This window comes from Formica exsecta, unplaced genomic scaffold (assembly GCF_003651465.1).
Source record: "Formica exsecta isolate Colony F162 unplaced genomic scaffold, ASM365146v1 scaffold21, whole genome shotgun sequence".
NCBI classification, from domain to species: Eukaryota; Metazoa; Arthropoda; class Insecta; order Hymenoptera; family Formicidae; genus Formica; species Formica exsecta.
The window spans coordinates 3,996,777-4,012,687 of record NW_021849398.1 but is presented as its reverse complement, the minus strand read 5'-3'; the positions used below and the strand labels follow the sequence as shown (position 1 = coordinate 4,012,687).

The 15,911-nt window shown below is 36.1% G+C and overlaps 1 protein-coding gene across 3 annotated transcripts in view; it reads left to right on the top strand.

Annotated features, from left to right (window-relative positions):
• The window catches only part of LOC115234941 (inaD-like protein), a 93,707-nt gene that overhangs the window by 54,486 nt on the left and 23,310 nt on the right, over positions 1-15,911 (top strand). For 2 of the 3 annotated variants that reach the window (XR_003883962.1, XM_029806363.1), the window contains exons 18-20: positions 9,502-9,604; positions 10,498-11,801; positions 11,898-12,493. Coding sequence is in view for 2 of the 3 variants with exons in the window: in XM_029806363.1 (XP_029662223.1) it covers positions 9,502-9,604; positions 10,498-11,801; positions 11,898-12,493 (2,003 nt within the window). In the remaining variant the exon portion in view is untranslated. The remainder of the gene's footprint in view (positions 1-9,501; positions 9,605-10,497; positions 11,802-11,897; positions 12,494-15,911) is intronic. The other variant, XM_029806364.1, reaches the window with a different exon arrangement.

Genomic DNA, 15,911 nt, shown 5'->3' with positions numbered 1-15,911 from the left:
ACGCGCAATCGAAATCATGCACACAATATCGAATTACCCTCGGTTCGGTTAATCATAGTCAATGTGTTCCCAATTATTAATATTTTCTCATAGATCAAATAGACGTGCGCACAAATCTGAATGCGTATTTCCTAACGAGATTCCGTCCATAAAAGTGAAATAATCGCTGCTACATTTCATGTATATATATACATACTAAATACGACATTATATACAAATGTTTTTGAGTATTGTCAAGTAATGAGCATGAAACATTATGTCCCGTCTTGTGTGTTGGAAATCACCAAAATTTATAAAATTATCATCTGTATATTATTATTATTATTATTTTTTTTTTTATTGCGCACATACATGTAAATTCGTTGTTTGATGAAATCGGCAGAGTGAACTTCAAAGGAAATAATTTGCATTGGCATGGCGTTAAAAGATACTTTACTAATATTTGCCATTTTTGTGCGATTGCTTCATAAGACACCAAAGCATAAATTTAACATATTTATGTGGAACAAATGTAAAATGTTGGGTCGTGTTGGAATTTTTAGCGCTATCGTAATTCACAGAAAGTTTACTTTGTAAGCCTGCATGACGTAGTTCGTTTATGTTAAGTCCATTGTTACCCCTCATATTTATATCATAATTATACTTTATAACAATTATTCTTGCGTTACTTTTTTAGATACTATTGTAAAAAATGGTATTTTTTTATATACGCAGTGACTGACTTTTTTTAGATTAAGTCCATACTATTTTTTGTAATAATTTTTTGCGGACTGCTGGTTTCGATACAGATTAAGTATATTATAGTTTATTTTTTTTTTTAATACGCTGTTGATATTCGTCGTGGAGATAATTTTATCCTGCCGAATTTTTTAAAGCGACACGTACATCAATATTCATACACCTATCTCAGTGCACCAGAACGCGTTTAACGTGCTTTGCATCCCAAACTATGTTAATCTATGTGTTTTAAGTTGATTACCTTTTATTGTGTTTCCCGCTACTATCATTAGGTTTTTATCTCGCGATCACGACACAACGCGAAAAGCGCCATTGTTTTGACAATCGCGTAAGACTGCAATTTGTTTATCACTATGCGATTGTCGGTAGCTATAATATCTCGCTAAAGCTCTTTCGCAAGTACCTCGTTCATATGTATTAATTTAGGAGATAGCGTATCTATTTGCGAAAGAAGCGAGATATGGATTAAATAGAAATTGAATAGAAATTGACACATCTTGATCGACGGATGAGTCAAATGCAATTTATACGTCGAATAAAATTTTACGATACGATGCATGTATATCAATAGAGTACCGTACATGTTGTTTTATTTCGTTTGTCATTATCCATTTGTCACCACCTTGTCCTTCATTCATTTCGGTTCTTTATATATGTATTCGTCAATTTCCCTGTATTCGTCATCTGTGCTTGTTTCGTCGTTAATTTAACCGTTTGTTTTTTATTTCAGCTCGTTTACGCGTAGCACATCATTTTTAATATATATACTTTAACATTAATATATTTATATATATATATATACACACGCGTATATACTTATATACCTATATGGTTTTTTTATGCCGTGTTTTCGTACCGTTGCAAGCGGAACATCCATAAAACAGCCGAATAAAAACGGCGAAGCCTGATATTTTACGAGCAGGCCGTCCTCGGCGATATTCCGAGGCACGGTCAAACGTTTGAATGATTTATGCGATACCTTTGGATGAGATATACCAATCGACCAGCGTATCTTTGACGAGCAAACCTTTTCTCGCTTGGTTTCGTTCGACTCCTGGCATAGGGGATCACGCGCATCTCCCTTGAGATGCGCTCCAATTTAAGCAGGGAGAGAAAGCTCGTCTCTTGTGCGGAGAAAATAAAGTCGAGGGGGAGATCCAATTTTGGAAATCCCTTCGCGCGTGATTCGTTCATTCCGGATTGTGGAGCAGGACATTTGAATTGTGTTAAAGTGTGTTAAAGTGACAAGAGTTGCGATAACGCAATACGCGTTTCGTATTTTATATACTTGAGATACGCGAAGAGAACATTTGACGTTTGATAAAAATTAAAAAAAGAAAAAGATATATTTTATTAAAGAGTTACAATTTTATAAGAAATGCATTACCTTTTTTAGGTTTTAGAATTTAAAATTACGTATATCTTGAAATGTGTAATTGTCTCTATAATCTCTTTCAATGTAAGAAACCAGTTGAATGGTCTAAAAAAAGCGCGACACACATACATTAATATTTCTTTTATATTATACAGACAGTGATAAACGATTCAGTCAGTATAATTGATAATCCCATGCTCTGCTTCTGTACAAAGTAATTGAGTCGTGATAGCTGATGAGTTTTCGATAGGTATCGTATCTTTATACGGTGAAAGACTCGGGAGGAAAGAGAACAGGAAAAAGAGAAAGAAAGGTCAGACATTTGGCAAACGTGAGAAGTATACAAATGTATATCTCCGTTTCGGCGTTGCATCGTCAGCGCCAGAAAAGGAATGGAGAACGATAAAGATACGAGACAGGGAGAGAGAAAGAGATGAGAGAGACGGTGCGAAAGAGAGATTTTCGGTAATAGCGCTCGGTGTTTACCCCCGCGGATGGGTTTATATTGCCGATCATCAAACTAAGTAAGTACAGAACAAAACGATTGTAATAGTGAATGAAAGTTGCCTGGTAGAGAGTAGCTGAACAAAACAACTTTATTGCATACGACTGACTTCTCTCACATATTTCCAAATTCTTTCGAACTCACGAACACACACAATCGTACTAGTGATCTTTGTTTAGCAAACTGCAAATTCGTTTTGAAAGAATTTTTTTTTGCATATATATTAGATTATATTTGCCATTTGTCTCTTTGCAGTCGGGCGAGTATGAGAGAATGAGAGAAAAAGAAGTGTGATAACGCGCGAAAGAGCGAAAGATATATATTTAGAGAAAATAGCTTTTCCCTCTAAAATAAAATATACAAATGCAGAGAGAAAAGAGATGATATCAGAGATAAACGAATAGGAAATGCGAACGTGAAATATGAATGCGAGTGTGAAAGAGTGAGTGAAGAATGTTGAAATTAAAGAAAGGAAGAGACAAGTGGCGGAGAGTGAACGAGAGAAATTGAGATAAAAAAAATTCGAGTATGAAAGAGAAAAAGCATGCGAGACAGAGAGAATGACTCAAGCCAGCGGCAAAGTGACTCGGGGGTGAGAGAATATAACAAAAAAAGAAAAAGAAAAAAAAACAAAAAAAAGGGAAAAGAAATCGAGAAAGAACATATAACGAGGCAAGTAAAAGAATCAAGTTGAATGATATCTCTTAATATTATTTTTTTTTTTGTTTCTTTCTTCTTCCGATTGTGTCGCCTTTTCCTTTTGATGTCTTCACAAACAATTTTTAATCGAACTCTCCAAACAAGCTCGTATTGAACTTTTCGCCTTTTTGTAGAGCTCTACTACCATTCCACTACTGTCTACTCACTGGCACCTTTCTTCACTATTATCAAGAGGCTCGTGTGGGGATCGATACGTACGTTTACTACTTACTCGCAACCTGTTTATACCTGAACTCTTCCGACCGCCTTCCCGATACTCGAACGGATGGTACATAATCCTCGATGTGGTAGCCGCTGGGATATCCGAGCCGCAAGTTACGTAATAAATCGATTCTCCTCCAGGCTTTCTTTTTTCTTCACCGCTTAGAACGTGAAGCTCTTATCTTATTATCTTTGAAAACCGCGTCTCGAAGGCACGCGAAAGTCACGATTATTATTTCTATTATGTCGTTATTATTTTTATATGATTATATTTTATCGTTTTATTATTGTTATTATTTTCCTTTATTATTATTATTATTATTATTATTGTTATTATTATTACTCGATTACGCTTTAGGGAAATGCTTACGCGTTTTTCTTTCTTTTTTTTTTTTTTTCCTCAAAACCATGTGTCACTTGTGAGTGCAGTGCGATCCCAGGGCACGTAGTAGTACCCTACCCTACCCTATTACGCGCGAGTTGGTTACGAGTGTTACGAGTAACGTGCGGCGCGCCGTTTCCAACGTTCTTTTTATTATTACTATTATTATTATTATTATTATTATTATTGTTATTATTATTATTATTATTATTACTATTGTTTCGATGTGCCGCTGTTGTTATCGTTGTTACTCTATTCCTTTCCTCACTGTGTGCGTAGTGTCTGTTGCAAGCTTTATTTGCGCAGCTGCATAAAATGTTAACGCGAGATCTTCGCACATACGCCTAACAATAATCCGTAAAAGTTCTTCCGCTGGCGCAAATGCTAAATGCAATCTTAGACTTCCGGGATGCACGATCCAAATTTCTCCTTCGGTCCTTTCGTCCATTCTCGTTTGGATCAGATAGTCAAGTTTGATAGCTACTCTTGCAAGACAAAGTAACCTTCTAGATTCTAGAGCTACTTAACGTGTTGCAGCATGCTCGCAGTTTCATGTGCTTCAGCAAGCTAAATATTAAATGTAATTTAGTTTTCTCTAATAAATTCATACATACACACAAGTCCATATGTTGAAATAAATGTTAAGCGATTATAGTTTAAAATTGATAAATTATTTGAGACATTTGCTGAAAATATCCTACGAAGCTTTCTATCAATTTGTTATTGCGTCTCTCGAGAACAGAGAGATTATACATTCCCGTTCTTCGTCATGCGACAAATACAACGTAATCCCATTGTAAATATAGCGTGAAAATTTTTCATCATAAATTTTTTGTGGCTCAACACGTTGACAACATAAAAAGTAAAAAATAAATATGAATAAAAATAATATGAAAAATAGCGATTAGAGACACTGAAAAATTTAATCCGAAATAACAAAAAAGAAATAGTTGCACGTTTGCAAAATTGGATAAATTATCAAAACATCGTTATTATTGGCTCATATTAACAGCCAATTATTACAAGAATGATTATGTACCTATATACATATAAGTTACAATTACAATAAAGCTTTTCGAGATCATACGCGAATCCTTTTCAAAGTTTGTTGATGTATTCTTAAAGAAAAACTGAGGGGGAGGGGGAAAGTTCGCGTAACTTTCACATGCTTCCTTGTCACAGATGATGACGAAAGTTCACAGTTTACGAATATACAATTCTCTACACGTTTATATGGCAGTAGCATATGGCAGTACGACGATTATTACGTAAGTCGCGCTTGTTCTTATCGAAGCACCTGCGCCAGGTGTATCTGTCATAACTTCGCTCTATCATAATTTCTTTGCCCGCGTATCTCTCTTTCGCGCTATTATTCTTATTACTGCAAGATATAAGTTTTGCCTCTCCATATATTCTTCGGTGCTATCATCCGACTGTTGCCTGTAATAGATGCACATTTTGCAAACTCGAGTCGTTCGCTGGGAAAACGAGGTTCAGTTTAACTTCGAGATTTATTATACGAATATTTTTCTCACAAAACGTGAACTTTCGCAAAAGTTAGATAAATTGGTCCATGTTTGTCAGTGGTAGACATTTTATGATATTTTCTGAAAAGAAGGTGATGGTTATCGTGTAACGTTATTGAGATGGTTAGATATGCACATCGCTTATAATTTTTAATTTTATATTTATATGTGATATATAAAAATATGTGAAACAAAAATTTGTTATACTTTTTGACATAGTAATTGAATGCACTGGAATTAGATTTTCTTTTTCCACATGTATATATATATATATAATTTCTCTATGTAATTTTTATGTAAGACTTTTTATGTAAAATACCAAGAAATACACATGGCATAATCTTTGCATTCTCGCCACTTATACATTTTGTATTACATGAATGTAAACTTGTCCTCTCTATTCCCATCGTGCGTTTCGTGTGACACATTAAGCGCACGTAAAATTAAATCTGTTCTTTTTAGAAACGTTTTCTCTCTGACAACATTCTGTTCCTCGTCTTTCCGAGATATAAGCATTCTTTTCGCTTTACATATATAGAATGAGAATACGAAAAAGATGCAACTGAAAAGAACAGAGACGTAATCACACATTAGCGCGCTTCATAGAATTTAGCGAGAATGCCGCGTGATAAAAATCTATTGTCGAAAGTACCGTAAGTCATACGTCAATGTCCACACATATACACGCGTCTCTCTAATCTCGATATTTCTGTTTTTATTTTTCAGAGCGAGGCATAAGCGCCGAGGCGGATGCACATTTCCGATGCGAGTTATACGTTTACCGCAGTTACCGACCAAAAAACCAAAACAGAATTAGAAAATAAAAGTTACCATGATCAAGCACTATGTCCTCGTTTATGCCCATTTAATAATAATATTGATATTCAACAAAAAGAGAGGGAGAATAAGGAGCGACACTCGATGTAATTTCACGCGGATGATTGAAAGAAAAAGAAACGAAATCGAATTGTCCCGTCCTCTCATTCTTTTATCCAAGATTTTTCCCCTTTTTGCCAATCTCCTGAGAGCTTAATGATTAATATATCATGATTAAAAAAAATATAACATGATTAACATGATCGACATTCAATCGACATGTTTTTTTGATTTTTATGTCAATGAAATATTTACTTGTATATATACAAAGACGTTAATACATATGAAATATCACCACATACAAATATTATCCAAATAATTTTTATAGTATTTTATGTCTGATTCTCAAAAGATATCGTTTAACGAAATTACTATCTTATGATGATAACGTCATTAATGTTATTTATTATAGAAACTTTAATTAATTCCATTTTTGTGCAAAGTATAATCTAACATCTAGAATAAATCTACGTATAAATATTTGATATAAATAATTCCGTTGTTTGAAATGTCGATGAGAATTAGAATCAGTTCATTTACTTGTTGGATAATTTTGTTGTTGCATTTTAGCAACACTTTATTATTTTCATAAGGACTATATAAGGCTGTGTTAAAATAATATGGATGTTCCGTAACGCAACTGGTACTCAGCACGAATCCGTCATTGTTAGCGACACTGTCGCAAACTGCATGAAAGAGTTGGATGAAAATCTCACGAGATAGATATATCAAGTTCTATATTACATAGGTAAGTCTGCAATTCTCTCCAATCGGTAATTCTCTCCAATAGGTTGCTTGCATAAAAAATATAACATGATTAACATGATCGACATTCAATCGACATGTTTTTTTGATTTTTATGTCAATGAAATATTTACTTGTTAGATAAGGAATTCCTATATACATCTCACTAAATTTCAAACATGGTTTTAAACAATTTTGACGATTTTATAATCTTTTTTCTCGGCCTTGTGTGTCATTCTCGATGTATTTGAAAATCACGATCGTTATAAAAAATTGTATCATTAACTTTGTTACATTTTATCAGAAATATAGAAATGTATACTGAAAGGAGCGTGATATATATATATATATATTACTTGTTGGATAATTTTGTTGTTGCATTTTAGCAACACTTTATTATTTTCATAAGGACTATATAAGGCTGTGTTAAAATAATATGGATGTTCCGTAACGCAACTGGTACTCAGCACGAATCCGTCATTGTTAGCGACACTGTCGCAAACTGCATGAAAGAGTTGGATGAAAATCTCACGAGATAGATATATCAAGTTCTATATTACATAGGTAAGTCTGCAATTCTCTCCAATCGGTAATTCTCTCCAATAGGTTGCTTGCATAAAAACGCATATTATTTTTATCGTAATGTTAATTACTATATTTTATATATTAATGATTGATAAGAGTAAAAATACTCTTATCGTTATGCGTCTCGAAGAAATCGATCATTTTCCAGGCAAGACTTCTATGCAAGCGTGACGAACTGTATGACAAATTCTGTCTCTTGATTTATAAACGCTTGTGCAAGACGATTCTTATCTCAAAGCCTTTCCATCATTTTATTCGCGTGATTGGATAATAATTTCTTCATCACTTGAGCGAATTAATCGTCACTTGCTGATCGAATTACTTGATTGCCTTGAGCAGAAACGAAGCGGGTGGCAAAGATGTTACGTAGCAATTAAAATTGAGAAATTGAAATTCACTTTTTCTACGAACGGGAATCTTTAAGGATATAATGTTAGCATTTATTTGAAAACATACAATTATATTTTATCTTGTTTTATATATGTAATTTCTGTTCTGTTACAATAACCTGCTGTAGAATGGTATCTTCTTATGAATAGTACTTTTTTTATTTGGTATTTGGTCAATAAACAAAAATCGAGACGAGATATATATTTTAAAACAGATAGAACTAATACTTTATAAAGTTTGTGATAATTTTCGACTTTTTATTTGTATATAAATTTTATATGAATATTTACGATGTTGCGACAGAACAATCTCGCAACATATTAAAATTAGCTTCTTATCGATACGATCAAATTATCTTACTGCCTGACGATGCTTATTTTCGATCTAATTTAGTTAACTGCACGTACAAATAGAAGTGCAGTAAATCGTATCTTGTGATTCCAGCTAAGCCTTTTTCCAATGCCGCTTGTAATTGTTTAATCGATACTTCGTTCCCGATATTGACAACGAGTTATTTTGATATCTACTTTGTTATCCTCGATGTTAGCTGGATTGCGTTCTTAAATCTCTCTACGTATATTTAATAAATTGTTTCTTCTCGTCATTATAGAGCGGACGGTTATACGATGAAGGGTTGCATCGTCGATGTTCGCGGACTTCTAGACCTAGACAATCCTATTTGTATGAAACTATTTCCTTAACTGGATTATCGGTAACGAAGAGATTACGAAGCAAACGTATTGCTAAGTAACGCTTATATAGATATATACGCGCGGCGACTTTTCTTATTTTTCCTCCAGACAACTGAGTTCGGATAACGCGATGTGCGCAGAATTCGCACGATTATTGATTCTCGCAATGACTTGTCATGTTATTTGCATTTGTATTTGTTACAGTACATCTCTCTCTTTGCAACGCATTTAAATCCGAGCACGTGATATGCTTATTACCAAAATAATTTCATATAGATCAAAATTTGCGGATGCATATATATGTACATAGAGAGTGAGAGAAAGACAGAAAGAGAGAGAAAAGAGAGAGAGAGAGATTTCATTAACATATTAATGCAGTTTGAACGTGTAGAAATAAAATTATGCTGTTTCAATATCAATTACGGTTATATCAATTGAAATCTTATATCATATGTATTATCGCAACTAGATATATATTTGCATAAATCCTTATAATCCTTATCAGACAAATATGTGTACTTGTATAAAAATATTAGAATCACACAATCTATCGAACTGTGAATAAAAGATATATCAACTCTCGCACTATCTCAATTATAATCGCGCTTTGGTCGATCTGAAGAAATTGTAAATTCTTTTTTAAGTATTTGTAAGCTAGTTCTTCCATCAAACGTAGAAATTAATGCAAAATCGTAGAATTGATAATTTATATCAATTGTTTAACTCCTGTCTCTTTTGTTCATTTTCTACGCTACTCATTTCTATATCAGAAGGCGACACCGAAGATGAAACGGAGCAAAAGTTTTCCCAATGAGTGCGAGACGACCGACCGCGTAGCAGAGCTTGAGGACCTGCTTTCCTCGAGATCAGGTACATCTTGATTTAATGAATTTTAAAAAATGCTTTGTGCGAAGCGAAAATTCGAATTAATTATAACAAAGCTGATAAAAATTTAAAACATCTGCACAATAATTAATATTTTCTTGTGACATTAAGTTTATAATTAAGAGTTTTAGCGAAATCGATAAAAGGCAATCTGTATAATGAGCATGCAATTATATTTGCAAATGTAATTATATTAAGTTATCTATGTTATTCTAACAATCGATCACACTATTTTACAATACTACAGTGTGAGCTCGTATATTTATTATCGATCGCGGCAATGTTGTATTGTTTCAAAAAGAGAGAAAGATAAAGTCATATAAATTACACTCCATTCAATAACGAGTACATTCCCGAGTATATGTTTCGAGACAGTTTCGGATATTGCTATTGTCCTGGAACGAGGATACGTCGCGCCTTGTTTCGCGAGACACTATGATGTGATTTCCATACGAGCCACCCTTCCTTTCTCTGACAGTAACGAGATCTCCTTCCATGCTGTGCATGAAAATACATTGTACCGTGGCAATTTGCCATTACCATTTAAGTCTGATATACGAAACCATTAATTTTGATCTTGCAATTAGATGAACTTCCTTTAGAGGTGCCATACAAAAGCGCACTGCGCTTTAATACATTGCGTGGTAACATGCGATATCTTTCCGCGCGCAAACTCTCTCCCTATCTGAATAGTAAATTTATGCGGAATGACTTATCCTCGTCGACGATAAAGATCGAGAAATTTCTCAAAGACGATTAATCGGAAGATTCGCGTAACTTAGATTATCACACAAGTGCATCAATAAAAATTCTGTCGAGTGTGTTAAAAAAATATATTGCTACAATCGATATTCATGAAGATTATTCGTCGGTTATAGGTTTGACTGAAACATCAACAAACAAACCGGAGGTCGACGAAGACGAGGAGGAAGAGGAGGACCACTGGAAGGATGCTTCCCCAGTGACGCCGATTTGTAGTCCGGCACGGCCACCCCCCTTAGGAAAGCTTCGTCATCGGGACAAACAATCACCGACTAGATACGTCGACATCGATAACGATGTCGAAATCATTCACGAGTTCTATCCCACCACATCCAAAACGATGCACGAAGAGACAAGCATCGTGTCATATGGTGGCACGATAATCGTGGAAACGACGAGGATACCGAGACACATCAAAGACGTAGCACCAAGAATGGAGAAGGTAGCGCCGAAGGTGAAATTAAAGAAACAATCGTCTCTGGAGTTAGAATCGTCCCGCGTACCTCCTGTTCAGGAGGAACCGCTTTCCAGCGCAGAGAAAGCGTCCAGGATCACCGCGACTACAAGATCTCAGCGAGAAGTAGACGAGGAACGCAAGAAGACCTTGAAGCGTCATAGCAGCGTGGATTCCGAGGGACGTACGTCCACGTCGAAGGAGACGCTGGAGAAGTCGGACACGTCGTCGGAAAAGGGTGCTCGGAAAAAAGTATTCACGGAAAAAGAAGACGGTAGGAAGCGATCGAAAAAATCGGGAAGAAGATCTGTCAAAACCGAACAAAAATTGGAAGAAGATTCAGAGCGGAATTTGGAATCGCTAGAGAAGGAAGAGTTGAAGAAAAAGGACGGGGAGACTTATCGCCGATCGAGGGAAGAGAGAAAGAGCCTGAAGGAGGAGGAATGTATCGAGAGGGTGACAGAATTCTTAACGAGGCACAGTATACCGACTTATTCTGACATGAGCGTTAATCTCGAAACGATGGAAACCTCGGTTTCTGAAAACGTAGACGAGCAACGAGTCAAACGTCCATCAGTTATTAGCAAAGATGGGGAGACTGCGAGCCCCTCAACGACAGTCGAACCGTCCATCGTGTCTACAAAAAGAAAAGGGAGCCTGAAAAGTGTACCTGAAATGACGAAAGAGACGAAGGATTTTCTGGAGGACTCAAGAGTGAAGGACACTGAAGGATCTTTGGAGAGCAAGAAGCAGCGGTCAACCTTGGAACGTGCCTCGGCAGTCGTTTCGGACGTTCAACAAACTGAACCGGCCGTTCAAAAGCCTGTGAAACGACCCAGTTCGATGAGAAAAAGAAGAGACTCTTTTTCCAGAGAGTCCTCGAGAGAATCGTTGTTGGAAGAGAAGAAGGGTGTCAGGATTCAAGAAGACGTTCAGGAGATATTTTTCGAGGATATGAGTGAGCAAGTAAGTGAATCTTATCGTTTTCTAAATAAATTTGTTTCACTTTAGCTATTTTGATTTTGACAAGCAAGTAATTTTCGCTGGTTTTTTTTGTGCTAGGTCGATTTGTTGCCGGAAGTGCAGCTGGTGACCGCCAGAATCATCACTGCTGAAGAGGCATCCGCGCTTCGCTTCGAAGAGGCAGTTACAAGAATCGAGATTCATTCGCCGCCGGAAGTAGCCGTCGTTGCCGAAACAGTTAAAACGAAACTGACGCGGGCACCGTCACCGGAAATTGTCGACGTGTCTTCGTTGCAGCTACCCACATTGGCGAAATCGACTTCGGAGAGCACTTTAACGGAGAATAAGCCCGACGCCAACGAGGACCACAAGGTCTCCGTGAGAAACTTGAAACCGGAGATCCTTTGGGATTTGTCCAAGGTCTCCGATAACGGCGAGGAGATCGAAGAGACGGTCGAGGGCGACAGGGATATCAAGGAAAGGCGGCTCAGCAGAACCGGAAGCGAAGGCTCCAAGAGATTGATCAAGAGCCAAAAGCAGGAACAGTTCCCTTTCAAAATTAGCAGTCTCGCGCAGCCAGATAGACCGGAGCTGACGATTCTACACGAAGGTCCGATAGAGAAAGCGTCAAGTGTCGGAGATATTACGGGGAAGATCGCAACGGAAGACGCGGAAAAAGATGACAGTATTACGAGGTAAGAGTTTTCCTGGTTTTTTACAATAATTTCGCAGAGTCGGTAAACTTGTTCGCGATATTATACGCGCGCCCATATATAATTAAATATTATATATATATTTTTTTTCTTTTAATATAAAAGAAACTATCAGCTCTCTGATATTTTTCTTTCAATATAGGAATTTGCTTAATATTAATCATAAAAAAATTATCACGGATATAACATTAAAAATAAAAAATAGATAAACGATTCTGCTGGAGATACCGAGCAACATCTGGCTAATGATATGGAAAATTAGTTGTGATCTCGTCACGCGTTGCTGCTCATATAATTCTTTATCGTCGAGGAGAATATTTTGCACATTATACGAAAGTCAAAAAGAAAATCTCTCATCTTATTAAATGTTTAATGATTATATATCAAGAGGAAGTTTCGACGATTACGCGATTACGGAACGATGATCGATCGATGCCGCCGTGCAGCGCAGAAAGAAGCACAAACAATTTTGTTTGCAGTACCGCAAATGTGCACGGTCTGTCGATCGAATTATAAGTTCGAGCGGACGTCGTCGTCCGAAGGCTTCGAACGTCGATTTGCAAACAATATTGTTTACCTCCGTAGTTTGTCGCTCCCGATTAGGGTTGGATTACACGCATGGCCATAGAAACCCCGATGTGCTCTGTACAATTTACTGGAAATCTAGGTCGTCGTTAAAATACGTCGGGGAATACTTAGCGTACCGAAAATTCTGCCTCGCTGAAAAATTCATCATAATATGTCAGCACATGATTTTGGATCGATGTCGATGAATATCCGAGGCGCGAGAGAAGGATATCCGAAAAAATCATGCGTCATAGTTCAGCGATGAGAAACTATCCATTTTTCATTCATAACTTTTGCAAGATATATATTAACGAACAGAAATAGTAGAATCTCTCGATCATATATTCGAACATAAATTTCAGATTCGTCACAAAAACATTTAAAGCACATACAACTTGAAAAAAGCTGAATTATTTTAGACTTATATAAATGTAACTTACGCTCATGTTAATCGAATCGCTAAAAAATCTATTAAATAAGTTTGCATTTTAATCTATTTAAAAATTCTGCTTTTCAGTTAATTTAATAATATGCTCTCTGCACTCTGTTATTTCGAGAGAATTGAGTGTTTCATTTTTAATTAATCGAGGGATAAAACGCAACTGTAAAACAAAAATGTTTTCCCTTAAATCTCTGGGTTTCTGCTTTCCCTCTGCATTGCTCTTTTTTTAGAAACTTTTTCGCCGCCATTTATATTAACAGTGCTACAAGCTTCTTGCAAGATTGTGGGTGTTACACCCACGTAGAAAAGCACTTACTGCGGAGTGCTATTTTTTTTTATAGGGCGCTCGGATTCACATTGGAATTTCACGCAGCGCATGCGACGTTACAGTCCAAAGTACGATGCAATATTTATTTTTCCTTCGCATGCCTGAAATAGTACAGTAGTTTTTGCTGATCGAACAGATTCACCCATTTTGTCGTGCAGCAGATTTTTACATTTTGCAGCTACACTATAATTACTCTCTAATGGTGATATAATTAAATAATATAATTAATATAATTTGTTAAAAGCTATATTCATCCACATTAAAATATTACGCAATTTTATTGACATAATAAATATCCGATAAAAAGATTAATATTTAAATTGATTTATATGTCTATTATCGCACTGCTATGTTTGAGAAATAAGTATAATTTTAAATAATTGATGATGTGAATTGTGAAATAACAAAACAAAAGTTGAAAGAAATCGAGTCCTTCACGACAGACGAAGCCAACTCGTGTGTATGTGATACCGGGACGTAAAGTAGATACAGTCGTATAAGAAGAGAAATTTCTAAAGCTTAAGATAGATTGACATCAATGTTGGTGGACGACGGGAAAAGCAGAATAAGCGAAATATTAATATAAATAGTAGAAAAGAGCGTAAAGAAACCGATATGGCACAGCGAAGTGGAGACGGATAACCGGAATCAGCCAATGTCGAGCGCGAAGTGATAGAACACGCGACAGGAAGGCCAGAAGCACAGCAGAGGCGCAGATCGACGTAGTTATAAGATGCTGGAAAAGAGAGACGAATGAAGATTGTGATGTAACAAGCGGAGAGGAGTGAAAAAAGATGAATATGTGTACGTGCGTTTGCGTCGCGAGACGAAGAAGAACGACCTCGACTCGCGAGATGGAGAAAAACAGAGATAGACGCATGGATGCGATGCGTTTGGACAGAAAGCGCCCGGATATAATGTAGAAGCTGTGGGGCAGAAAAAGACGGCGCAAAAGCACAGCCTCTCCGAGACACGCAGGATTATGTGCTGGAAGAATAAAAATAGGAAGAGATAAAGGTGTTCTCGTTACAAAGAAGCAGAATTACGGAAGGAAAAAAAAGAGCGGAAACATGCGAGCGAAATAAAGATTCGCGGAATTGCCGATGGCCATAGAAAGATAAAGTTAAAGACGTAGAGAAGTCAAAGTAACAGAAAGAAGAGGGGAAGGACGGAAACTTTGGCAATTAAAAGGGGAACGTGATATAGCGAGAGCGGAGCGACTGGTTGTGCATACAGAAAGATAGATGCATAAAGAAAATTGACAGATAGTTTAGAGTCGTGTGGCGTAAACGAGTCACGTAAAATATACGGAAAATAGCGAGAATGTATGTATGAACGTACAAACAAAATCGCATATTTAAAATAATGGAAATTAAATCACATTATTTTTTTATCAATTGGTGAACAAACAAAAAATATTTTCCAGTTAATCTCATGTATGTTAACTTTTATAAAATTTTAACTTTGAACTTAATTACATCTTAAGACTTGTGATGTATTGAAAGTTAAAATTGCAAAAGTTTCTACTGCGAAAAAATGTGCGGTGAACTTTGACCTACAAAAGCATCGTTCAATTTTCGACGGAAAACATCGTCAAATATTGAGCCAGCGTAAAATCAGCGTGAATATATGAATGTTTGTATGAATATGAATGTTTGAATTTATATATATATTTATATATATATACAAACATGTTATTTTCCATCAGTTAACGGACAACTAGTGCCAATTGTATGACGTCATTTTTACTGGTCAATTAAGCTTTCCATCGACACTTTAATTACACTTCTGGCAGTAACAATAGCTCTAGATCTCATCCGTACCAATATTTAGAGAGTTTTGACGTTATTCTAATCTAACATTACTCAATATTATTTTCTGCATACGTAATAAAGACGCTGATATTTCTTACGTAAATCCCGGCAATTATCTGTTAGTTTAAATCTCATTAAATATTTTCTCGACGAGAAAATGTCAGAAGCAGAAGCTGATGGTAATTTCGAACCTATGGAGCAGCAATATTCGGTGCGAAAGGGATACGATTATGAGGAAAGATATCAGAG